This window comes from Acinonyx jubatus, chromosome C2 (assembly GCF_027475565.1).
Source record: "Acinonyx jubatus isolate Ajub_Pintada_27869175 chromosome C2, VMU_Ajub_asm_v1.0, whole genome shotgun sequence".
Taxonomy (NCBI): Eukaryota; Metazoa; Chordata; class Mammalia; order Carnivora; family Felidae; genus Acinonyx; species Acinonyx jubatus.
Genome location: NC_069384.1, coordinates 107196705 through 107223842, shown reverse-complemented (window position 1 = coordinate 107223842; position 27138 = coordinate 107196705). Strand labels below are relative to the sequence as shown.

The 27138-nt window shown below is 36.4% G+C and overlaps 1 protein-coding gene across 3 annotated transcripts in view; it reads left to right on the top strand.

Annotated features, from left to right (window-relative positions):
* The window catches only part of GMPS (guanine monophosphate synthase), a 78835-nt gene that overhangs the window by 33256 nt on the left and 18441 nt on the right, over positions 1-27138 (top strand). For all 3 annotated transcript variants that reach the window (XM_015066027.3, XM_027061555.2, XM_027061556.2), the window contains exons 4-11: positions 3085-3182; positions 6993-7096; positions 12466-12659; positions 12855-13020; positions 20216-20367; positions 20845-21018; positions 23305-23410; positions 25532-25647. In XM_015066027.3, coding sequence (XP_014921513.1) covers positions 3085-3182; positions 6993-7096; positions 12466-12659; positions 12855-13020; positions 20216-20367; positions 20845-21018; positions 23305-23410; positions 25532-25647 — 1110 coding nt within the window. The remainder of the gene's footprint in view (positions 1-3084; positions 3183-6992; positions 7097-12465; positions 12660-12854; positions 13021-20215; positions 20368-20844; positions 21019-23304; positions 23411-25531; positions 25648-27138) is intronic.

Sequence of the window (27138 nt, the reverse complement as noted above, 5' to 3'; positions counted from 1 at the left end):
TAATGTTCATTTTCCTTATTATTGTAAGATTTGTATGTTTATTTGCCAGTAGTGTCTGCTTTAGTATAGAAGCATGTTAATGATTTTTGCCCATTTTTCTATTACAGTGTCTTATTTTACCGTGTTTGTATATGATGGATACTAAACATTAGCCAAATACATATAGCAGATACCTTCTAGATTGTGACTTGCCTCTTCACTGTTGTAATTTCACTTGGTTTCTGTTTTTATCCTTTTTTTCTTTCTCTTTCTTTCTTTCCTTTTTTTTTTTTTTTTTTTTTGCATCCTGAGAAACATCTTTATTACAAGTGTTTGGTTTCTTTACACACTCCATGAGGTTTTGTCAAATTACTTCTTTTAAAAGGGAGTATCCTTCCCTTTCTCTCTCCCAAATCTAACCCTTGTTGTAAAACTGGCAAGACAAGAGCTGATCTGATTGGGGCAGTAGATCTGGAGTCCTGCATGAGTTTCTTTTGAGGCATTTATGACATTGGGGTTATGAGGAATCCATACTGAAAACCATTTCCTTAAGTCAGAATACTAAAACAAAAATTTAACAAGAAAACAAATTGTTTTATTATAGGTAAAGTTATCCCCCCTTCTCACAAACACAAGCTTAACTGATTGTCAGCTCTTTGCATTTTAACCTTAAGTAGTGTGGTCAGGAACGGCACCCCCCCCCCCAAAAGAAAAAAACCAAACAAACATGAAAGCCTTCTCAACAGGTAAGATAACTTCAAATTTTAGGGCAAGCCTTTGGCTTTGTAAAAGCATTTAATTTAGGTTTTGTGAACTTTTAATTTGTGTTGAGTTTGAACAGCTTTAGTTTTCTTGATCATTCAGCTGTCTTTTAATTAAGAACGGCAAATTAAAGGAGGTAGACGTGCACAAGGTTCACTGAGTATATGAAAGACAGCATTTTTCATTCAGCAAATTTTAATGACTGCTTTGGGCCACATGCTTTGGTAGGCCTCTGGGACTGTGAAGAAATCTGAAGACGTGGGGGAGAACACATGGTCTCATTGTTTTGGCAGTTACACTTGTTTGGCTGGAGTAGAGAAGTGGGGGTGGGGAAGAGAGGTGATACTAGACAGGGGCCATGTAATGAAAGCTTTTTGTGTAATATAAGCGATTTGGACTTTATCCTATAGCCAGAGGGTCAGCAAACTGTGGCCTGCCTCCACATCTGGCCCATTGCCTCTTTTTGTATGACCTGCAAGCTAAGAATAGTTTCTGTGTTTTTATTTATTTTTTTACTTTTATTTATGTGTTTATTTTAGCACGAGCCAGAGAGAGGGGCAGAATGAGAGAAGGAGAGCCTTAAGCAGGCTCCATGCTCAGCACAGAGCCCCAACCCCAGGGCCGATCTCATGACCTTGGGATCATGACCTGAGCTGAAATCAAGAGTTGGTTGCTCAGTCAACTGAGCCACCCTGGTGCCCCAGTTTTTATGGTTTCAAATACTTGGAATAAATTTTTTTAAACTGTGTGTGTTTTTTTTTTTTAATGTTTATTTATTTTGGGTGTGAGGGACGGAGAGAGAATCCCAAGCAGTCTCCATACTGTCAGCACAGAGCCCTACTTGCAGCTGTATCTCATGAACTGTGAGGTAATGACCTGAGCCAAAACTAAGAGTTGGATGCTTAACCGACTCAGCCACCCAGGTGTCCTGAAATAAAATTTTTTTTAGAGAATTACATTTTGTGATGTGAAAATTAAGTGAAGTTCAAATTTCAGTGTCCATAAATAAAGTTTTATTGGAACATAGCCCTATCCATTTCTTTAAGTGTTGTCTGTGGACAATACTTGTCTGTAGCTTTCATGCTATGGCAAGAATTGCATGGTTGCTTCAGAGGCAGTAGGGCCTGCAAAGACCAAAATACCTACTCTTTACAGGAAAAGTTTACCAACCCTGCTGTAGATGGTAGAGAGCCATTGAAGAAATTAATCATGGACTAACACAATCATATTTATATTTTAGTAGCTGACATTGGTAGATCTCTAGAATATAGACTGGTTAGACTGTAGCAATGTTTCCTAAACTGTGGTAGTTAATGTACTGCAGAAAGTGTTTAATACCTGGGTTTTTAGTTAGGGAAATTTGGGCTAAATGGGTTAATAAGTTTTGTTTTGTTTTTTTCTCTCTTTTGGGCTTAACCCAAACCTTTATTGCAGGAAGTTTTATTTTGAATGTCTTCAGAGGAGAATGTAGAGGGCAGCATTTGCTGATGATTTTGAGGAATATTCCACTGTGCATTGTAAGAATGGACATTTATTTAGCCCTCTGCCTGCTTTTTTGTTGGGAGCTGGGTCAACCTGTAACCTGCATGGGTATGGCAGGTATCTTATGACACCTGTTGTGGAACAGACAAACCCAGATGAGTTGTAGTGGTTACCTCAATCAGAAATAATGATTGTAAAAATCTTTTGTGTATTTTATTTAGTGTTGGGGAGGAGGTTGGGCAAATGTGAATGATAAATTAGAAGATTGATTGACACAAGGAGGGGCAGAATGAAGAGACTGTTTGAAATAAGAGTCTGTAGGTGTATGGGATTTGTACAAATGTATTTAATTGAAAGACCAGATATTCTTGCTTACGCTGTGTCTACACCATAGCCTTCTGCAGGCTTTCAGACTGTTCCTTTGGGGCCAAAGATTAAATTGCTTGGAGAAATTTATACCTGTCTAGTTTTAATACCACAGCTCTTCTATCATCTGCTCTTTTTCTAAGCTCAGAGTACCTTTTAAAATGCTTTTAAATTAAACTCAGATGTAAGTATTAAACCTCCATTTTTAACAGATGAATTAAAGTACACTAAATGGAAAATCTGCCAGTATTTAATAGAAATTAACCTCAGGTCAGATATCTAATCTAGTTTTGTTTTATAACTATTCTTCTTAATAACTGTGTAATTTTATATGATAATACCAAGTTATCTATATTTATCTAAGTCTTTGATTTTTGGGCCGCAAACATAGCAGATATTCTGAAAATAAGAAATATAAATTACTAAATTAGCATAATAAAATGGGTAATTTTCTTTTGACTTACATTAATGTCAATTTATTCTTTTTTTGAACAGATGATGAATAAGGTATTTGGAGGTACTGTGCACAAAAAAAGTGTTAGAGAAGATGGAGTCTTCAGTATTAGTGTGGACAACACATGCTCATTGTTCAGGTATTATAAATATTTTTAGATGAATAAGAACGGTTAGTAGAGTACCTGATTTAAAGTTGGGATTGTTACTCTTCAAAATTAGAGAATCTGTAATAATGAAATTAAGGCCATCCTAGTGGACATCGGTTAATTGTCATATTTGTTTTCCATTTGAGTGTCAGGATGGCAGAGGGTGGTGATTAGGAAGAGTGAAAGCCCTTATGACCTAATTTAAAAGCACTTGTGCAGTCTTGGATTCCTGTTTGGAGTTGTGGACTGGGATGCTAACATTTATGGCTTTTCTTTTTTACTCTTTGGGGTACGATTTTAAACATTCGTGTGCCAGGTGTGGCAAATCGATAATGTTTTAAACTATCTTGCATCTGCCACGTGTTTGTGTATCTCTTCCTTCATGTTTTTTGCTGGGTACTTAGCAAACAGCCAAATTGTTGGACTCATTACTAAATATGTGTTATGTTTCCCTCCTCACTTTCTCTGTGTTGAGCGTAACTGTACCTAGCGTACTATCTTTTAATATAGTGAGTGTATTAATTGATTTTGTTGCTAGGTGATAATAGATAAGGTGCTATAGCTCTAATCTATTTGAAGATAGGTGAATGAGCTATTCATAGCTTCCTAGAATCATTTATCTTCTGCTTGACTTAAAAAAAAAATGCTGTTTTCATTCAGTTTTCTAAAGAACCATAAACTTTCCTTTTTTGGGTTTTTCTGTGTTTTGGGTAAAGCTCATTTTGGTGGACTATTAATAGTGTTACTTACTTTCTTGATTTTTTAAGTAATCTCTACACCCAATGTGGGCTTCAAACTCATGACCCCAAAATCAAGAATTACATGCTCCAAAGACTGAGCCAGCCAAGGGCCCCCCTCACTTAATTCATTTTGACTTGTTTCATTTTTATTTCTTTTTCTTTTCTTTTCTTTTTTTTTTTTTTTTTTTGTTATATTTTAAGTAATCTGTACCCTCAACATGAAGCTCAGACTTAACTCTCAGATCAAGAGTTACATGCTCTACTGACTGAGCTAGTCAGGCGCCCCTTAAATATCCTTTTTACTTTAAAACTACATTTCCCCCTTACTGCAGTAAATCTGTAAAGTGCAGGCTGATATCGATTGATACAGGGTTAATCTGTTTTTCTTTTTTTTTGGTGAATCCAAGAAGTCTGTTTATTTATAATTTAAGTATAGTTGACACGATGTCACATTAGTTTCAAGGTACAATACAGTGATTAGACAAGTCTATCCATGATGCGGTTACTTTTTTTTTTTGTTTTTAATTTATTTTTGAGAGTCAGAGCATGAGTAGGGGAGGGGCAGAGAGAGAGGGAGTCTTAGAATCCAAAGCAGGCTCCAGGCTCAAACTCAAACTCAGAGCCATGAGATCATGACCTGAGCTGAAGTCAGTTGCTCAATCAACTGAGCCACTTATGTTCCCCTTGTTATCATTTCTTTTAACTGCTAATTATTTTTAGTTACGGGTTTGTTATAAGGTTCTTTTTTTTTTTTTTTTTTTTTTTGAATTTGAATTAGTTAACAGTGTAGTAATGGTTTCAGGAATAGAACCCAGTGATTCATCACTTACATATAACACCCGTTGCTTGTCACAAGTACCCTCCTTGCTTCCCATCATCCATTTAGCCCACCCTACTACTCACCTCCCCTCCAGTGACCCTCAATTTGTTCTCTGTATTTAAGAGTCTCTTGGGTTTGCCTCCCTCTCTGTTTTTATCTTGTTTTATTTTTACTTCTCTTCCCCTATGGTCATGTTTTGTTTCTTAAATTCCACATATGAGTGAAATCATACAATATTTATTTTTCTCTGACTTATTTCACTTAGCACAATACACTCTAGTTCCATCCATGTTGTTGCAAATGGCAGGATTTCATTCTTTTTGATCATACTGTATGTAAGGTTCTTAAAGGCTCCATTAACTTGTGCCTAAATTAATTCTTAATGAATAGTTTTCTCCAAATTGGACAGATCAGAAATTTTAAAATCCAACTTATTTTTATCTGAAATAGAGACATAACCCCAGTTGATACACAAAACAGGCCGTGGCTGTCTCCTCTTTAATTTTGAGGAAGAGCAAAAATAAGTGTATCTGTTCAAAGATTATCATTTTTCAAAACAGCCAAATGGCTCAAAATAATTATATGAACTGAAGCTATTCATTGCCAAAATACATTTGAAATCCAGTGCTTATCCATTTCATAATGGAGAGGTTGTTGTTTACATTCATCTGTATCCCAAGTGACTAGTCTTGAGAACCATTTTAGGAGTCATGGTAGTATATGATACTGCAAGAGGTTTTTTTAAATCTAAAGATCTGGTTAAAATTTAAAGTTTTTCTGTCTTCTAATTCTACAATTCTGGGACTCCCCTTCATTAATCCTAAACAACAATGATGACAGCAGTTAGTAAACCCAAAACATCGTTTTGGCTTTAATATTCTTTTATCTTCTTGCTTTATTTTTAATTAATTTTTTTTAACTTCTTAATATTCAGACCTCTTTCAGATTTTCTCATAATATAAAAAATGTCTTTTTATAGTTGATTTGTCTGAATCAGGGTCAGAGAAAGTCCATGCGTTGCATTTGATAAATGTTACTGACATTTCCTTTAATCCATGCCTTTGTTTGGCATGAGAAGTAGAGATACACATTGCTACCGGGTTGTCTTTGTTTGTAGGCCTTTTCAGTGAACAAAGTTAGTCAAAATGTATTCTTTTAGAAAAAACAAAATCAGTGTACATTCTTATTTCCAATTAAAATGAATGTTTATAGGGTTTTTATCTAACTCCTTTGATTTTGCATCTCCTTACTGTGAGGCTAAAAATCTCAATTCCTAATTATATTAATTATTTAATATTTATTTTACCCTGTGATATGTATGTATTTATACTCTCTAGCTGCAAAATAACACTACCAGTATTAGTACTATCACTTTTTGGTAGAAAACTACTGAATATTTAGTTCTCTGAAATGCCTTTTGTTCTTAAGATATTTCCTAATAGGTAAAATTTTGAAATTAGTATTTTGTAGCTTCTTGAAATTATTTTTTATGTGTATGGTTATACCACCAACTTTATTTTTTCAGTTTTTAAATTTTACAGATTGACTTTTTTTACGTTTATTTTTTCGAGAAATAGAAAACAAGCAAGTGAGGGGCAGAGAGAGAGGGAGATGCAGAATCCGAAGCAAGTTCCAGGCTCTGAGCTGTCAGCACAGAGCTGGATGCGGGGCTCGAACCCTTGAACCATGAGATCATGACCTGAGCTGAAGTAAGACACTTAACCCACTGAACCACCCAGGCGCCCCAACAGATTGCCTTTTTTGGTATTTAATGCTCTCATTGACTTTTTTTTTTTTAATGATGCATAGAATAAATTTAAATTCCAGCAGAGTTGCACTGTTACATGTTTCTAAATTTTTTGATTTACATGTACGGTGAGCTAGTATTTCTAAAGGGAAAAAACAAACTTTAGTGATAAGATGAGTAAGTTCTCGGGATCTAATGTTCAGGGATGATGACTACAGTTAACACAGTATTGTATACTTGAAAGTTGCTAAGAGAGTAGATCTTAAATAGATGAAAAAAATGGTACCTATGCTAAATGATATGTGTTAACTAACCTTATTGTGGTAATTATTTCATAATACATGTGTATATCAGATCATCAGGTTGTATATCTTTAACTTACACAATGTCATATGTCAGTTACATTTCAATAAAGCTGGAAAATAAAGCATAAGGTCTCATTGATCCTGTCTCTAAGATATTTGTATGTTGTGTTTTATTTTTTGTATGTTTAGGGGCCTTCAGAAGGAAGAAATTGTTTTGCTTACCCACGGAGATAGTGTAGACAAAGTAGCTGATGGATTCAAGGTTGTGGCACGTTCTGGGAACATTGTGGCAGGTGAAAATTTTTAAACCTTTGCAGATCTCATTTCAAAAAACCTTATCTGAAAAGTCTAAAAATATGTTTCTGTATGAGGTACTCAAAAAGATTTTTTTAAGAGTTATTGTAAATGTCATAAAATTGACCATTAATTTATGAAGGGAATTCAACATTAGATTATTTAGACGTTACTTACTGGTTTGCTCTGAAATACTTAAAAAAATGTTCGTTAATTCATTCATTTTTTAAAATTAATTAATTAATTTATAGAATTTACTTATTGTTTACATCCAAGTTAGCATATAGTACAACAATGATTTCAGGAGTAGATTCCTTAATGCCGCTTACCCATTTAGCCCATCTCCCCTCCCACAACCCCTCCAGTAACCCTCTGTTCTCTATATTTAAGAGTCTCTTCTGTTTTGTCCCCCTCCCTGTTTTTATATTATTTTTGCTTCCCTTCCCTTATGTTCATCTGTTTAGTATCTTAAATTCCTCATATGAGTGAAGTCATATGATATTTGTCTTTCTCTAATTGCGCTTAACATAATACCCTCCAGTTCCATCCATGTAGTTGCAAATGGCAAGATTTCATTTTTTTGATTGCCGTGTAATACTCTGTTGTGTGTGTGTGTGTGTATACACTACATCTTCTTTATCCATTCATCTGTTGATGAACATTTGGACTCTTTCTGTACTTTGGCTCTTGTTGATAGTGCTGCTATAAACATTGGGGTGCATGTGCCCCTTTGAAACAGCACACCTGTATCCCTTGGATAAATACCTAGTAGTGCAATTGCTGGGTCATAGGGTAGTTCTATTTTTAATTTTTTGAGGAACCTCCATGCTCTTTTCCAGAGTGGCTACACCAGTTTGCGTTCCCACCAGCAGCGCAAGAGATCTTCTCTCTCCGCATCCTTACCAACATCTGTTGTTGCCTGAGTTGTTAATGTTAGCCATTCTAACCAGTGGGAGGTGGTATCTCATTGTGGTTTTGATTTGTATTTCCCTGATGATGAGATGTTGAGCATTTTTTCATGTGTCGGTTAGCCATCTGGATGTCTTCTTTGGAGAAGTGCCTATTCATGTGTTTTGCCCATTTCTTCACTGGATTATTTGTTTTTTGGGTGTTAATAAAAAATGTTCATTCTAATAAAAGTTCTCCAGATGCAAGATACTGCTTTTAGAGCTCAGGAAAAATTGGAGAATGGTCTGTTTTTCTGTTGTGCCTTATTCATAATTGGGTTTTTAAATGCCTTCCTTAGGTGTACATGGATATTTGCAAAACATCAGACTAAGCACTCAGGACATTTCTCTGAGCCAGGATTGGTAAACTGTGTTCTGTAGTCTGTTTCTGTATGTTCAGGACCTAAAAATGATGTTTATTGTTATTAAAGAGTTATAATAAAAGGCAGGGATTGTGTCCCATGTATGCATGTATCCCTAAGGGCCTAAAATTTTTACTATTTAGCCCTTTGTAGAAATTTTACCAATCTGTGCTTTAAACCCATTTTTATTCTTGACTTTTCTGAGGAAGAGGAATTGATTTTCTGGCAGTTTGTGATTTTTGACATGCTTACTTGGTTAGTTGTTATGTAAATAATTATCAATCCTAGAAGTCAGTAGAAAATGGGTTTATCAATAAAGTTATTGTTTGAAATGCCACGCTTAAACAATAAGTTGAAGAAAAGATTTGTCATGGATAAACTGAATTGAGTATTCTGCCTGCAATTAGTTAATTAGACTAGTACATTAACATAGAAATGATTGATGATGGTTTTCGTCTTGAAATGTTTTTATTTAATATAAAAGATCAACAGTGTTAGATGGCTTATGTATTTTTTTCATTCAGCAAATACTTGTATACCTACTTTGTGCCAGTCATGGTTCTAGGTGCCAAGGATAGAGTAATGAACAAACTGGACAAAAGTCTCTGTTTAACATTCTAGTTGGGAGGAGGGATGGGACAGACAATACACAAATACAGAATATGTCAAGTGTCAGATGGTGTGTAAGTGCATTGAAAAAATACAGGGAAGAGAGGAGTGTTGCAGAATATGTGTGATTAGGGTTGTTACTGTTTTCTACAGGATATTCAGGGAGGGTATTCCTATAAAATGATACTGGGCATGAAGGAAGTGTGACCCTTCTAGATAGTTGGGGGAAGAGGAGATAGTAGTACCAAGCTCCTGGGATGGGACCTTGTTTGAGGAACAGCAAGGAGACTATGTGGTTGGAGCAGAAGAAGCCTGGGGGAGAGTGGTAGAGGTGAGATGAGGGAGGTGTTTGGGGGACCAGAACACAGACCCTTTGAGACCACTATGAGCTTTTTGGCTTTACTCATAGCGAGGTAGAGTTTTGAACAAAGGAGAAACTGAATCTAATTTTAGGCTTACCTTGGCTACAATGAAGAGCAAAGAGGAATGGGTCAAATGTAGGAGTAGGGAGATCACTTAGGAGTCTATTGTAGCAATTAGGAGAGGGGAGTGTAAGGTACAGTGTGGGAGAGGTACAAGTGGTCAACAGTTACTGGTTTCTCGCATAGATCTTGTATGTACTTTGTTAGATTTATACCAAAGTATTTCATTTATTTGGGTGCTAATTGTATTTTCAATTTCAAGTTCCACTTGTTCACTGTTGATGTGTAGGAAGGCAGTGAACTTTTGTGTATCAACCTTAGATCCTGCAACCCTGCTATGATCGCTTATTACTTCTAGTGTTTTTCTGTGGATTTTTTAGGATTTTCTGTATAGATGATCATGTCATCTGTGAACAAAGACAGTTTTATTTCTTCTTTCTCAACCTGCATGCCTTTTATTTTCATTCTGTTTTTTTCAGTGTTTTTTCTCATTGTTGTTCAGTTTTGGTTATTTCTATTGAGATATCCTGTAGCTGAGAGCTTCTTTCCTCAGCTCTGTCTGGTCAACTAATAAACCCATCAAAGGCATTCTTCATTTTTGTTAACAGTGCTTTTTATCCTAGCTTTCTTTTTGATCCCTTCTTAGACTTTCCATCCCTTTGCTTACATTACCCATTTGTTTTTGCATGCTGTCTGCTTTATCCATTAGTCTTAGCTGCTTAATCACAGTTTTTTTAAATGTTTATTTATTTTTGAGAGAAAGAGTGATGGAGGGAGGAGCAGAGAGAGGGAGACAGAGCCCGATGTTGGGCTAGAACTCACAAACCATGAGTTCTTAACCTGAGCCGAAGTCAGACGCTTAACTGACTGAGCTACCCGGGCGTCCCAATCCTAATTGTTTTAAAGCCTGATCTGATCATTCCAACATCCCTGCCATATCTTAGTCTGGGTATCTGGTTCTGATGCTTATGGTATCTCTTTGAACTGTGTTCTTTGCCTTTAGGATGCCTTGTAATTTTTTGTTTGTTTTGATTGTCATGCATGATGTACTAGTTAAAAGGAATTGTTGTAAATAGGCTTTTAGTATGTGATGGTAAGGTGTGGGGATACGAAGAGTAGCTCTCAGCCTGGGTCCCTGGGCTGTGGAGTTCACAAGTACTCAGTTTTTTCTCACTGTTAAATGGAATGTGATGACTAGAGTGGGCTGGATTTGGAGATTTCCCTTCTAGCAGGTCAGTGGTCTCTGATAGAAAGCTAACTCTTTAAGTGGATTAATTAGTTTCTCCTGAGAGTAGATAGACCTAGTTAAGAAGAACAGAATGTCCTGGTATATTTTAAAATGGTTTCTTTTTCCCCTCCCTGACATTTACTTTGAGAGCTTAGTCAATCTCCTGGAGGTAGGATTCACAAAAGTGTCAGGGCCCGTGATGAGTGGGTACTCTTGGAATTTTTATCTCTCAGATTTTCACACTGAATCTCTAAGCAATTCATTGATTATAGTTTAAGTTTCCCTACCTCAGCAGTGGTTCTTGTGGATGTTTGCACTCATGGGTTTCTGCTATGGTAAGTTATGATTCTCTGTGTTCATCTGCAGTCTTTCCAAGGGCAGTGGTTAACTTTCTGTTTATTGTTAGGACAGAGCAGTGTCCTTCAGGTTCTTACATGCTGGACTGGATACTGGAAGCAAGACTGGGTTCTGATAGGTTTTGAAAGGAGAGACAAAGGAATTGCTGTTGGATTACATGTGGAGTGGGGAAAAAAGGGTATAATTGGGCTTTAACTCCCAAGTTTTATGACCTGAGTATCCAGAAAGGTGAAGTTTTTGTTTACCTGATGGGTAAGAATGCAGTCATGTGGATTTGTGTATTAAATTCAAGATGCCTTATTAATCATAGAAATAAAGGTATGAGTAGACATTTGTATATGTAGGTCTAGACTGTAGAGTAGAAAATTGGGCTTGAGGCATAAATTTGGGAGTATACCATCATACGGGTAGAATTTAGAGCCGTGAGAGTGATAGATCACTCCACGTATAGAGAAGAGATTTAAGTGCTCAGTACTGGGCAACTTTCATTTGTAGAGATGGATAAGATGAGGAGGAACCAACAAAGATTAAGAAGGAACAGTGAAATCAGCAATGAACCAACAGAGAATGGTGTCCTAGGATAGAACCCAAGTAAAGAAAATGTGAAGTTCGTTGGTATAGTAGAATGAGTATGAGTTTGGGAGCCTGCTAGACCTGATTTAACTACTTAGCTAGCTGTACATTTCTTGATATCTCAGAGCCATAAACAGGGGTAATGCATGCACATGTAAAACATTAAGCCTAACACCTGTTGCTTAATAGGCAGTCAGTAATTTCAGAAACACGTTAGCCAAGTCCATGAAGTTATATCTGCAGTTAATAATATCTAAGAAAGGAGTACTTAGAATATTCTGACAGGCCTAATACGTAAAGTTGGTAGCTGCACATTGCATATGAAAGCTACGTGGGACCGAGAGCCAAAATTGAGTTATCATTGGGGTGCCTGGGTGGCTCAGTTTGTTAAGCGTCTGACTTCGGCTCACGTCATGATCTCACATTTCACGAGTTCGAGCCCTGCATTGGGCTCTGTGCTAACAGCTCAGAGCTTGGAGCCTGCTTCAGATTCTGTCTCTCTCTGCCCCTCCCCCACTCATGCTCTGTCTCTCTTTCTCTCTCTCAAAAATAAACATTAAAAGATTTTAAAAAATTGAGTTATCATTGTATTATGTAGACAAAGTAATCTGGGTGGAGAAGTTGAAAGTACTGTGAAATAATCTCTGTAGGACTTATTTCACTGTCATACATAAAAACCTTCAAAGAAAAATTGTGGCAATGTAGTTTTTGTTTTATGTGTTGTCTTTTTTTTTCCTGTAGCTAAAAATGCACTGATTTATATCAGTTTTCACATTTATAGAGGAAGAAATTGTGAGGAATTACTATGGGTACTTAGTTGAGTCTTCAACATGAAAAAAATTTTAATTTGTGATTATTTTCTCTATAAAGGTATAGCAAATGAATCTAAAAAATTATACGGAGCACAGTTCCACCCTGAAGTTGGCCTTACAGAAAATGGGAAAGTAATACTGAAGAATTTCCTCTATGATATAGCTGGGTGCAGTGGGACCTTCACTGTGCAGAACAGAGAACTTGAGTGCATTCGAGAGATCAAAGAGAGAGTAGGCACATCAAAAGTTTTGGTAAGGAATTTACATCTGGAAGTCTACAAATTTATTTCAGTAATGTTAGAACTCAAAACTGGCTTCATCACCATAGCCCTTAAATGTTGACTGGGTGATGGGATGCTTTGTGAGTTGCACTGGTTCAGCGTTTTTTAAAGCTGATAGTTTTGTTTGTTTACTCAATTTGATTTTTCTTTTGATTTCACCTTTTAGGTTTTACTCAGTGGTGGAGTTGACTCAACAGTTTGTACAGCTTTGCTGAATCGTGCTTTGAATCAAGATCAAGTCATTGCCGTGCACATTGATAATGGCTTTATGAGAAAACGAGAAAGCCAGTCTGTAGAAGAGGCCCTCAAAAAGCTTGGAATTCAGGTCAAAGGTATTGATGAACCCCAGAAGAGTTAATGTATATATGAGGATTTATTTAACAAATCAAATCTAACCTTATGGTTTGAATGAGCTCATTGCCTTAACCAAGTACAGGTTTCTCAATAAGCTTATAGTTATGTTTTTTACATTATAAGTGTCTGGTTCAAGGGGCGCCTGGGTGGCTCAGTTAGTTAAGCATCTGACTTCGGCTCAGGTCATGATCTTGCGGTTCGTGGGTTCTAGCCTTGCGTCAGGCTCTGTGCTGACAGCTCAGAGCCTGGAGCCTGCTTCTGGTTCTGTGTCTCCCTCTTTCTGCCCCTCTCCTGCTCGTGCTTGTTTCTATCTCTCAGAAATAAATAAAACCTTAAAAAAAATTTATGAGTATCCAGTTCAAGAGGTGTCTCAGTATAAATTTTAAAACTCTTGACTATTCCTAATGTTATATACAGGTAACTAAAATTTCAGCTACCGTTTTGTTCTCTTCTGTTCATTTCTCTTTTTGGGTTATCTTTTCCCATCTGTAATATTATTTATGGATGAGAATTTTCAAGTTTTCCTACAAGTATGGATGTACAGATTATTTTACAGACTGAAAGGCTTATACAGAGGAATGAAGAGTCTATGGTCATCTTTTTTTTTTTTTAATGTTTATTTCTGAGACAGAGCATGAGTGGGGGAGGGGCAGAGAGAGGGGGAGACACAGAATCCAAAGCAGGCTCCAGGCTCTGAGCTGTCAGCACAGAGCCCAACGCAGTGCTCAAACTCACAAACCGTGAGATCATGACCTGAGCCGAAGTCGGTCGCTCAACCGACTGAGACACCCAGCCACCCGTATGGTCATCTTTTTTCCTAGTTTTTTTTGAGAAACCATTGATAACACATCACTGTAAGTTTAAGACAATAGCATGATGATTTGATTTTACATGTATTTTGAAAGGATTATCACAGTAGTTCCAGTTTACATCCATCTTCTCATATAGGGACAGTAAAATTAAGAAGGAAAAAAATTTTTATGACATGAACCCTTAGGATTTACTCTTAACTTTTCTGTGTATTATTCAGCAGTATTAGCTATAATTGTCATGTTGTACAATATAGCCTTAGTGCTTACTCATCTTATAATTGGAAGTTTGTATCTTTTAACCTAACCTTCTTCCCAATTCCCCTTCTTCCCACCCTCCACCTCTGATAGTAAGTCTGATCTCTTTTTCTGAGTTTGGTTTTTTTGGAGTCAACATATAAGTGAGATCATACAGTATTTGTCTTTCTCTGTGTGACTTATTTCTCTTAATACATATAAGGTCCATGCATGCTGTCACAAATGGGTAGGATTTTCTTGTTTTTTTAATGGATGAATAATTTTCCATTGTATATATGTACCACATCTTTATTTACCCATTGGTGGACGCTTACTTAGGTTGTCTCCGTATCTTAGCTATTGGAAGTTATGCTGCTATGAACATGGGAATGCAGATATCTTTTTGAGTGCTTTCATTTCCTTTGGATATATCCAGGAATTAGCATTGCTGGATCGCATGGTAGTTTTATTTTTAATTTTTTGAGGATCCTCCAAACTCTTTTCTTTAAATTTTTTTTTTAAATGTTTGTTTATTTTTGAGAGAGACAGAGACAGAATGCGAGTGGGTTAGGGGCAGAGAGAGTGAGAGAGAGACACAGAATCTGAAGCAGGCTCCAGGCTCCGAGCTGTCAGCACAGATCCTGACGTGGGGCTTGAACTCATGAGCTGTGAGATCATTTCCTGAACTGAAGTCGGATGCTCAACTGACTGAGCCACCTAGACGCCCCCCTCCAAACTCCCTTCTATAGAGACTGTACCAATTTACAATCCTAACAACATTGCACAAGGATCCCTTTTCTCCACATCCTCGCATTTGTTAATCTTGTCTTTTTGATAATGGCCATTCTGACAGGAATGAGGTAATACCTCATTGTAGTTCTAATTAGCATTTATCTAATAGCTAGTGATATTGAGCTTCTTTCTGGGTACCTGTTGACCTTTTGTATATCTTCTTTGGAGAAATATCTATTCAGATCCTCTGTTTTTTCATTGGGTTATTTGTGTTTTTGCTATTGAATTGTAGAAGTTCTTTACATATTTTGGATATTAACCCCCCTTATCAGATACATGGTTTGCAAACATTTTTTCTCATTCTGTAGGTTGCCTTCTTTTTTGTTTTTTTTAATGTTTGTTTATTTTGAGAGAGAGAGAGTGGGGGGGGGGGCAGAGAGAAAGGGGGGGAGAGAGGGAATCCCAAGCAGCAGAGAATCTGCTCAGCACGGAGACAAGCTGCGGGGCTCCATTTCAAGACTGTGAGATCATGACCTTAGCTGAAATCAAGAGTCAGAAGTTTAACTGACTGAGCCTTCCAGACACCCCTGTGGGTTTTTACTTTATTGATGGGTTTCTTTTGTTGTGCAGAAGTTCTTCAGTTGGATATAGTCCCACTTGTTCATTTTTGATCTGTTCTTGTGCTTTAAGGGTCCTGTGCAAAAATTCATTATCAAGACCCGTGTCAAGGAACTTTATTTCTGTGTTTTCTTTCATGGTTTCAGGTCTTATATATTTAGGTTTTTAATCTATGTTGAATTAACTTTTCTGAGTAGTAAAAGGCAGGGGTCCAGTTTCATTCTTTTACATTTATATATTCCATCACCATTTATTGAACAGACTGTCTTTTCTCTATTGAGTATTCCTGGCTCTCTTATCAAATATTAGTTGATTGTGTATTTCTGGGCTCTTGATTCTGTTTTTTGTTTTGTCTGTTTTTATGCTGATACCATATACTGTTTGGATGAATATAGTTTTATAGGATAGCTAGAAATTAGGAAGTGTGATACTTCTGCTTTGTTCTTCTTTCTCAGGATTTCTTTAGCTATTTGGGGTCTTTTGTAGTTAACACATATTTTAGGGGTGTTTTTTCTACTTCTGTTTAAAAAAACCCGTTGGGTTCTTGGTAGGGGTTGCATTAAATCTGTAGATGGCTTTTGGTAGTATTGACATTTTAAGAGTATTTTTCTAATCCATTTATTCATTAATTTTCCATTTGTGTCTTCTTTGATTTCTTAAATCAACATCTTGTAGTTTTCATAGTAGAGATCTTTCACCTTCTTAGTTAAATTAAGTATTACTGTTTTTGATACTGTTGTAAATGGGATTGATTTCTCTATTTTTTTTGAAAATTTGTTGTTGGGGCGCCTGGGTGGCTCAGTCGGTTAAGCGGCCGACTTCGGCTCAGGTCATGATCTCGCTGTCCGTGAGTTCGAGCCCCACGTCGGGCTCTGTGCTGACAGCTCAGAGCCTGGAGCCTGTTTCGGATTCTGTGTCTCCCTCTCTCTGGCCGTCCCCCATTCATGCTCTGTCTCTCTGTCTCAAAAATAAATAAACGTTAAAAAAAACAACAAAAAAAAATTTGTTGTTAACATATAGAGACACTACTCATTTTTGTATGTTCTGTATCTTGCAACTTTACTGAATTCATTGATCAGTCTAAGTTTTTTGGTTCAGTCTTCAGGGTTTTCTCAATATAAAGTCATGTTACCTGTAAATCCAGACAGTTTGATTTTTTTCCCTTTCCAATTCTGATATCTTTTATTTCTTTTTCTTGCCTGATTTTTCTAGCTAGGACTTGTAGTACTTATGTTGAATAGGATTGATAAGGGTGGGCACCCTTGTATTGTTTCTGGTCTTAGAGGGAAAGCTTAACTTTACACCGTCTAGTATGATATAACTGTGGGCTTGTTGTATGTGGCCTTTATTATGGTGAGATATGTTAACTCCTGTGCCTAATTTGTTAATAGTCACTTTTTTTTAATTTAATTTTTTTAATTTTTTAATTTTATATCCAAGTTAGTTAGCATATAGTACAATAATGATTTCAGGAGTAGATTCCAGTGATTCATTCCCTATGTGTAACACCCATTGCTCATCCCACAAGTGTCCTTCTTAATGACCCTTACCCATTTAGCCTATCTCCCACCCATTATCCCTCCAGTAACCCTCAGTTCTCTGTATTTAAGAATCTCTTATGTTTTGTCCCCCTCCCTGTTTTTATATTCTTTTTGCTTCCCTTCCCTTATGTTCATCTGTTATGTATCTTAAATTCCACATATGGGTGAAGTCATATGATATTTGTCTTTCTCTGACTTCGCTTAGCATAATACCCTCTAGTTCCATCCGCATTGTTGCAAATGGCAAGATTTCATTGCTGAGTAATACTCCATTGTATATCTATATATACCACATCTTCTTTATCCATTCATCTGTTGATGGACATTTGGGCTCTTTCCATACTTTGGCTGTTGTCAATAGCGCTGCTATAAACATTGGGGTGCACGTGCCCCTTCAAAACAGCACGCCTATATCCCTTGGATAAATATCTAGTGGTGCAGTTGCTGGGTCTTTGGGTAGTTCTATTTTTAACTTTTTGAGGAACCTGGTCACTTTTTTTTTAAGTCCACTAGTAAATTTTTAGTTTTTTTTTTTAATGTTTATTTTTGAGAGAGAGAGACAAAGCATGAGCGGGGCCGGGGGGGGGGGGGGTGGGGGGAGGGTGGGAGGTGAGAAGAGGGAGAGCCAAAGCACAGAGCTGTCAGCACAGAGCCCGACATGGGGCTGGAACTCATGAACCGTGAGATCATGACCTCAACCGAAGTCAGATGCTTAACTGAGCCACCAGACACCCCTAAACTTCTTAGGTTTTAACTGCATTTATGTTTGTAGCTATCTTTAATACTTTTTTTTGTTTTTAATGATTATTTTCAAGAGAGAGTTTGTGAACATGAGCAGAGGAAGGACAGAGAGAGGGAGAGGGCCTGAAGTAGGCCCCAGGCTCCACGCTGTCAGCACAGAGCCCAATGTGGGGCTCAAGTCCATGAACTGTGAGATCATGACCTGAGCTGAAGTCAGAGGCTTAACGGCTGAGCCACCCAGGCGCCCATATCTTTAATACTTTTTAAAAACAGGGTGTAATCAGTAGTTACATTGAAATCAAGTCCATACTTAATGATACAAACCATGCATATTATTGAATTAGTTGGAATTGATGCTAGAAGGTTGACTGTAAAATGAAGACTTGTCGTTAAACACGAAGTGAAGACGAGTCTATTTCTTTCTCTTTAGAAGCTTCACTAAAATAACATTACAGGCATAAAACAAATATAATGCTACAGGACAAGGAATAGGGGAGGTGATAGTCTAATGGTGTAACAAAATGTTGGAAGGTGGAAAGCAGATGGATAATGTGGATTTTCTCTGATAAGCTAATGGCTCTTGAGCAGGATGCCTCACTAGCCAAGCTTTTTCCAAAATCCTGGAATGGACCCTAGGAGTGTCTTTACGTATTTCTATATTGTTGTGAAAGATGCAAGTAAGATATTTTAATAAATTGTAGTTAATTCATTTTGTCTTTCCACCATAACTTGAGCTTTGTTTCGTGGTGTTGAAGTGACTGCAGGCATTTTGGGATTAGGCTAAGAAAAAGTTGAGTTGGGGACACATTTAGTTTGGGTTTAGTGGCATATATGTGATTTGTAATCATTTCTATGTGTAGTTTGTGTTAACCATCCTAATATTAACTTGTGATTCAAAAAACAAAAACAAAAACCTTGTGGTTATTCATTCTTTTTCTTTAAATTTTTTTTTTTTTTAACATTTACTTGTTTTTGAGAGAGAGATAGAGCATGAGCTGGGGAGGGGCAGACAGAGAGGGAGACACAGAATCTGAAGCAGGCTCTGAGCTGTCAGCACAGACCCTGAAGCGGGGCTCGAACCCATGAACTGTGAGATCATGACCTGAGCTGAAGTCATACATTGAACTGACTGAGCCACCCAGGTGCTCCTCATTCTTTTTCTTGAAGGGAGCCTCCAAGTTGTAAAAGTTTTATCCTCAGAAAAACTTGCATCTGTCCCTGGTAACTGATATAGTAGAATGGAGGACTCTCAAACTTTGGTGGGAGGGGTGTTAAGGGGAGGAAGGTAACAAAGTTGAGACTTGTGGGGAGGCTCAGGGTTGACTTCCCAGTGTGGTGTGGTTCTCTGGGTGATCCTAAAACCGATTGGTTGAATACCTGAGAAGGAGATCCTTTTCCTTAACACAGGAATAAACTGCTTCTATCCCTCCACATCATAAGACTAGATTTACTCTCTACAGAGGCTAAATAAAATACACTCTGGATTTGGGCATATCAATACCAGGCATAGTTGAGGGTAGAAATAAGATTCTACAGTAGAAACAGTAAGATTAAGCAAAAATCTGTGTACTGAATGGCTACTCCTTCTCCTTGCCACTTTCTGTGTTCCATTATCAGAATGCTGATAGGCAGGAGATTTAGGGTGTCTATTCTGGGGTAATTAACCAGTTTAAGAGAAAGAGCTACAAATTCACGGCTGTATCCCAGTGAAATGACCAGCTGTATTTCAGTGAAACTCACCAGTTGTTCAGCCTTTCTACCAAGTAGAGATCTTAGTCAATTTTTAAGTATCTTGCTCTTTAAAAATAAAAGGACAGGGGCGCCTGGGTGGCTTGGTCGGTTAAGCGTCCGACTTCGGCTCAGGTCATGATCTCACGGTCCGTGAGTTCGAGCTCCGCGTTGGGCTCTGTGCTGACAGCTCAGAGCCTGGAGCCTGTTTCAGATTCTGTGTCTCCCTCTCTCTCTGCCCTTCCCCTGTTCATGCTCTGTCTCTCTCTGTCTCAAAAATAAATAAACGTTAAAAAAAAATTAAAAAATAAAAATAGAAATAAATAAAATAAAAGGACAGCCAGAGATTGCTACATATATGTTGATAAACATCAGTTTTTCAAGAGACTAGTTAATTCAGTGTGCAATTCTGAGGACTTTGACCCTTCTATATGAACCACTGCTTTCAGTTCCCTTGGGGCTATGCTTCTTCCGTTAGCTTTTCCTTATTGCTCTGGTGGGGCATTGAATACAGGGAATGCAGCCACCATAATTTATAATGTCATGGCCTTGGATTATTAAATGCCACAGGATTCTCAAAAGAACAAAATTTAATGAGTGTCTATGTCTGGACACTGTTCATCGTGGTTTGTTGGTAGTTCTGTAATATATAGGCAAGGTAAGTTGTGATCAAAAGATCTATCTAGGTTTTCTTTCCGTGGTTTGACCTGTTATTTATGGTTTTTAAAAATGTTCTATTTTAAAATGTGCTTCTCCCTCTCCTTCAGTGATAAATGCTGCTCATTCCTTCTACAATGGAACAACAACTCTACCAATATCAGATGAAGATAGAACTCCACGAAAAAGAATTAGCAAAACGTTAAATATGACTACAAGTCCTGAAGAGAAAAGAAAAATTATTGGAGATACTTTTGTTAAGGTACCTTTTTGATATCCACATTGTATGCTATTTTTGATGTGAATTTTACTATTTGTTTCCTTGTTATGTCAAATAACCAAGTTTACTACCTAATTTTAATTCTTTTTTTGGTTAAGAATTTTAGTGTATGTTGCTATTATACTGATTGGTGAAACTATTTTATGTTTTAAAAAACCATGTTTACTTATGTTGCCAGTCTATTGTTTTAACTATTTAAGAATAGATATTTTCAATTCATGTTAGACTTCAGTTCTTTGGATATTTCAATGGCTACTTTTCAGGCTTTGAATGTTTGCATACCTTTTTGAATCTCTAAAGCATATGTTCTTAATTTACTTCTGGGAGTTGGTGCAGATTTTATCTCTTGGTCAGGATTGTAAAAGGACTCTGAGAAATTTTGCTGACAGTATAAAAAAGACTGCTATCTTTTTAAAAGATTTGTCTCCTAAAAGGCTGTTTTACTACTCTTGGTTATAGATCGCCAATGAAGTGATTGGAGAAATGAACCTGAAACCAGAGGAGGTTTTCCTCGCCCAAGGTACTTTACGGCCTGATTTAATTGAAAGTGCTTCCCTTGTTGCAAGTGGCAAAGCTGAACTCATCAAAACCCATCACAATGACACAGAGCTTATCAGAAAGTTGAGAGAAGAGGTAAAAGCTTGTGAGAACTTTAACATAAAGCCTTTCTCCCTCTCGCTCATCCCTCCCTGAATCATTTTTGATTGTACAGTTCAGTAATGTTAAGTATATTTGCATTGTTATGAGACAGAGCTCCATAACGTTTTCATCTTGTAAAACTGAAACTTTATATACCCACTGAACAACAGCTACCCTGCTTTTCTTCTTCCCAACACCTGGTAATCACCATTCTACTACTTTAGATACTCCATATAAGTGAAATCATATAGTATTTGTCTTTGTGACTGGCTTATTTCATTTAGCTTAGGTCCTCAGGGTTCATCCATGTTGTAGCATGTGACAGGATTGCCTTCCTTTTTAAGGCTAAATAATATTTTTTTGTATGTGTACACATTTTGTTCATTTATCTGTCAGTGGACATTTGGGTTGCTTCCACTTTTGCCTATTGTGAATTGTGTTGTTATGAACATGAATTGGCAAATATCTCTTGGAGACCCTGCTGTCAGTATTTTTGGCTATATACAAGAAAGGCTGGATCACGGTAGCTCTATTTTTTTTTAAAGGTGTTATTTTTAAGTAATCTCCATGCCCAACATGGGGCTTAAACTTCTAACCCTAAGATTGAGTTGCATGCTCTACTAAGTGAGCCAGCTAGGTGCCCCATTATAGTTCTTTTTTTAATTTTTAAAAGGAACTTCTTAATATTTCCATGGCAGTTAAACCATATTCTAGTCCACCAGCAATGCACAAGTGTTGCTGTTTGTCCACACTTTACCAACAATTGTTACTCCCCCCACATTTTTTTTTTTTTTTTTTTGGTAATTCACACTCATTAGGATGGCTATTATCTGTCTTTATTTTATGCATCTTAGTGGATGTGAAGTGGTATCTGTGATTTTGACTTGCATTTCCTTAATAACTAATGATGTTGATCATGCTTTTACATGCTTATTAGCCATTTGTGTATCTTCTTAGGAGAAATATCCAGATCTTCTGCACATTTATAAAAAAGTTTATTGATTTATTTTTATTTTTAAAACTTTTTAAAAGTTTGTTTATTCGTTTTGAGAGAGAGTGACCAGGGAAGGGGCAGAGAGAGAATCCCAAGCTGACAGCACAGAGCCCAGTGTGGGGCTTGACTTATGAACTGTGAGATCATGACCTGAGCTGAAATTAAGAGTTGGATGTTTAACTAATTGAGTCACACAGCCGCCCCAAAAGTTTATTTATTTTTGAGACAGAGAGAAAGAGAGTGCACACATGAACGTGAGTAAGGGAGGGGCAGAGAGAGAATCCCAAGTAGGGCTCCATCTCACAAACCGTGAGATCATGACCTGAGCTTAAATCAAGAGTCAGATGCTTAACAGGTGCCCCCAGATCTTTTGCACATTTTTAATTGGTTTGCCTTTTTATTATTGAATTGCAAGTGTTCTTTATGTATTCTGATTATAGATCCTTTATCAAGTATGATTAGGTTGTCTTTTCATTACTTGATAGTATCATTTGGAGAGCTTTACTTTCGAAACACTAGTATGGTATTTTTGTTTTTAATTAAAATTGTTTTTTTAATGTTTATTTATTCTTGAAAGATAAAGACAGAGTGTGAGCAGGGGAGAGGCAGAGAGAGAGAGGGAGACACAGAATCTGAAGCAGGCTCCAGGCTGTCAGTAGCACAGAGCTTGATGTGGGGTTCGATCTCACAAACCGTGAGATCATGACCTGAGCTGAAGTCGGATGCCTAACCAACTGAGCCACCCAGGCGCCCATTAATTTTTTTTTTTAATGTTTGTTTATTTTTGAGAGAGAGAGACAGAGCGTGAGCAGGGGAGGGGCAGAAAGAGAGGGAGACACAGAATCTGAAGCAGGCCCCAGGCCCTGAGCTGTCAGCACAGCGCCTGATGCGGGGCTCGAACTCAAAAACTATGGGATCATGACCTGAGCTGAAGTCGGATGCTTAACTGACTGAGCCACCCAGAAGCCCCTAGTATGGTATTTTCTAATTGTCTTGTATTCTAATGAGAACTAGATCAGAGATAATGGTTAGGACTGCTCTGATTTATTTATATTTGAAAGGTTTATGTTTAAAATGTGTTTCAAAGAGAAATATGAGGATCAGTAAAATATTTGCCTAATTTCTTATAAGCATATGGGAGGAGATATACTTTAAAATACAAAATTTTAAAGAATGGTATTTTAATCTAAGGTAAAAGACAATAGGAGAGGCCAGTAATTTGTCACTCTTTATTTTCCATGTCATTTTGTTACTAATTTGTATTAATTGGCTTTCTGCCTCTGTAGGGAAAAGTAATAGAACCTCTGAAAGATTTTCATAAAGATGAAGTAAGAATTTTAGGCAGAGAACTTGGACTTCCAGAAGAGTTAGTTTCCAGGCATCCATTTCCAGGTAAGGAAAAAAAAAAAAAAAGAATTGCTCGATTTGCCGTAATACCTTCATGTTGAAGAAAAATCAGTTCAGACAATTTTGAAATAATTTTTTATCTCACGGAATATGTAACTTTAGAGAAAGGAAAGGGTGGGTAGGGGATAAAATTCTTCTTAGTATCTATTATATATACTTCATTTTCTTACATAATCATTTTCCATTGTATTTGTGTATATATTACACCAGCCTAGTGAGTCTGGCCTATGATGTTGCCATCAGATGAGAAAAACAAGGCATAGAGATATTTTAATAACATTGCCACACAAGAGCTGGGATTTATATGTTATTTCTGCTATACCATGATGTATCCGATGGAAGACCAGGTTAAAATGTGGTTCTCTGAAATCCTAAATCCTATGGTTAAATTGTCTGAATTACTTCTTTGCATAGTGCTGTATGTAACTAATTCATGAGCAAAAAAAGTACTTTGTTTAATCATGTGCTGCTGTCATATAGAAAAATAACTAATTAGAGGTGGTATTGGTTTAAATTTAGGACTGAGAGTCTTAAACTGTTTTTGTTATAAGTTCTTGAGCTTGGGTAAGTCTTGTACCTCAGTTTCTGGCTCTTTGTAATAGTTATTAGGTGATGATTTGCAAGAATGGCCTAATTAAATTAAAAAAACACAGTAAAGGTTAACATTTCTGAAATACTAGTATGTGCCAGGCATTCTGCTAAATAATTTACACATACTGTCTCATTTGATCCTCACAATAGAAACTACCATTATTCTTTTTTATAGATGAGGAAATTTTAGGGGCAGAGCCCAGTTTGCCAAAAGTTAACACAGATTAGGTATGGAGCTGGGATTCTAGCCCCGATGGCTTCACCTCACAGTGTGTACTCTTAAATACCATATTGGTTCCATAAACAGTGTTACAGAGTTATAACTCATTTGGTAATTAGTGTTGTTTGTGTCTATAAACTTCAAATCTAGGAATTCAGGATGTTTAATTCCTAACCTGTGTGTTGGCAAAGGATTGTGTATGAATGTAATGGAGGCCAAGTGGTCCTGTGTCCTTGGGCATCATTGCATTAGATTCACTTGACTTTTTAAAATTTATTTTATTTATTTTTGAAAACACACAAGCAAGTGGCAGAAAGAGAGGAAGAGAGAGAATCCCAAACGGACTCCTTGCTGATAGCACAGAGCCTGATGTGGAATTCGAACCCATGAACTGTGAGATCATGAACTGAGATGAAGAGTTGGGTGCTTAACTAACTGAGCCACCCAGACACCGTATAGATTCACTTGACTTTTAAAAATCTATTTTATATATTGGATTTTTTTTATTATGTTAGATTTCTTTAGTAGAAAATATTGTGCTGCTTTAAAAAAAAATTAGGCATACTACTTACCTTAAATAAGCTGTTGATTCTACAGATGAAGAATGAAACAGGAATTAATGGAACATGGCTAAGGTTTTGTCTATAATCAGGCATCTCAAGGGATGCCTTTTCTGTTCTTACAATATAGAAGCAGAATCCATTTTTCTTAGATCTATGCATACCTTATATTTTTATCCTTTTTAAGTATTTGATGAAAGAGAAATGCCAGTTCACATTTTTGGAGTTAAACAGTCTGTTGTACTTTTTTTTTTTTTTTTTTAAACAGCATACTCTTCTTCCTAAAATTAGATTAGTAGTTGAATCTGGGTGGTGAATAATAAGGTGGTTCATTATACGGTACTCTTTACTTTTGTATGTTTAAAAATTCTTTCAATAAGTTTAAAAAAGATTGGCACATATATTGTGATTTAAAAAATTTTCAGTGGAGAATACTGTGGCAATACATGGACTATCAAAAATAGATAAAAATCCTTGATGTAAAGGAGATGTAAAGAGAACTAAAGCGTTGTAAAAAATGATGAGTTGGATGGGAAATTAATAGTCACATTTGAAATTAAACACTTCAAAAAACTTACTATAGTTATGTCAATTATAATTCAGTAAAGTTGGAAACAATGGTCAATGGATTTTAATTTTTGGAAGGATTTTTATATTAGAAACTTATACTTTTGTATTACATTTTAATATAAATATAAAATTTATATTAAATACCATTGTTACTATTCTCTTTAGGTCCTGGCTTGGCAATCAGAGTAATATGTGCTGAAGAACCTTATATTTGTAAGGACTTCCCTGAAACCAACAATATTTTGAAAATAGTAGCTGATTTTTCTGCAAGTGTTAAGAAGGTAATAATTTGCATTGAGTTTATATATTGTAGGTGTTTTAAGTAGACATAGCTAATCAGTATAAGGAATTGGATGGATTCTTGGCAGTAGCAGTTTCATTTTTTGGAAATTCAGAGTAATTTAACATGTTAAGTGACTCTAAAGAAAATATTCTCTAGAGACTTTCAAATGCAGACTTTTCAGCCATACAATAGATTAGATAGCTTGAATCCTTAAAAATGCTAGATATGAAAGGGTGTTTAAAAATATTGTATATTTAATATAAGAAAATAAGGAAAAACGTTTTAACTCGAAAGTGAAGATAAGTCTCCCAGTCCTTCTGTAGATTCGATGCCTGAATTCATAATCTGTGTGGTCTGAAAAACTGCAGGCCAAGAATTTCAGTTTAAAGTGAAGCTTGATTGCTCATGCATCCAGGTGTCAGGCTTAGCAGTGTAAATTCTCTTTGCAGTGTCTTCAACCAGCCCTTAAAAGATTCCTGCATATAGAGTTCCAATATATATGAACTTAAAATTTTAAAAATTGCAAAATATGTATAGAAGTGAGGTAGCATGAATGAGAGCTAGTGGAAAAAACTGTCAGAACAAGACTCTGAAACACTATTCAGATACTGGTGTTCGTAGATAGTGTAAAATATGTAGAATTAAAAGAAGCAAAGAATAATAAGGTATATGATAAATGGGCAGCTTTGAAAAAAAGTAAGTTCTAGGAATGAAAACAACTAAAACTAAAAACAGCTAAAGAAAGAAGTAATGAACTCCAAGGTAGATGCTAAGAGATTGTCCAGAAATTAGAGTATCAAAGAGAAAATACGGATAGAAGAGGTTAAAATAGAATGAGAAGGTCAACTTTAACATATGTCCAAGAGGAGATAATAGACAAAAGTATTTGAATTCTTCCACGCTGGTGGAAGACACCATGCCTCAGATTCAGGAAACGTAACACATCTCAATTAGAATAATGGGAAGAAAAATTGATACCAAGTAGGCATATCTAGCAAAATAGCAGTCTGCCAAAGACAAAGCAGCTGCAGAGAAAAGATTGATTGCCCTTCAAAGGAAAGACTTACACTGAAAGTAATGGTAACAGCAAGAAGATTTCAAAGTGCCAAGAGAGAATAATTGTGAATAGTGAACAGATGAGCTGTCTTGTAAGAACTAGGGCAAAATAAAGACATTTTGAGATAAACAGAATTTACTATTAACAATCATTACTTAAGGAACTAAAGGCAGTGCTGCTCAACCCGAAATAAACACGGGCTGTATAATAAAAATAATCTCTGATTTTTGTTATTTGTTTAAAAACATTATAATAGTATACATGTAAAATAGCATATAAGCCACAGGGATTGGAATTAAAGCATTCAAAGATGCTTGTATTGTTTGCTAGGAGGACAGAGAGATTGATTCTCTTCTGTTAAGTATCCATGCTAACACTTAAGGGGAACTGCTAAAAGAATAAAAATATGGGAGTTAACTTCAAAACCAGTAG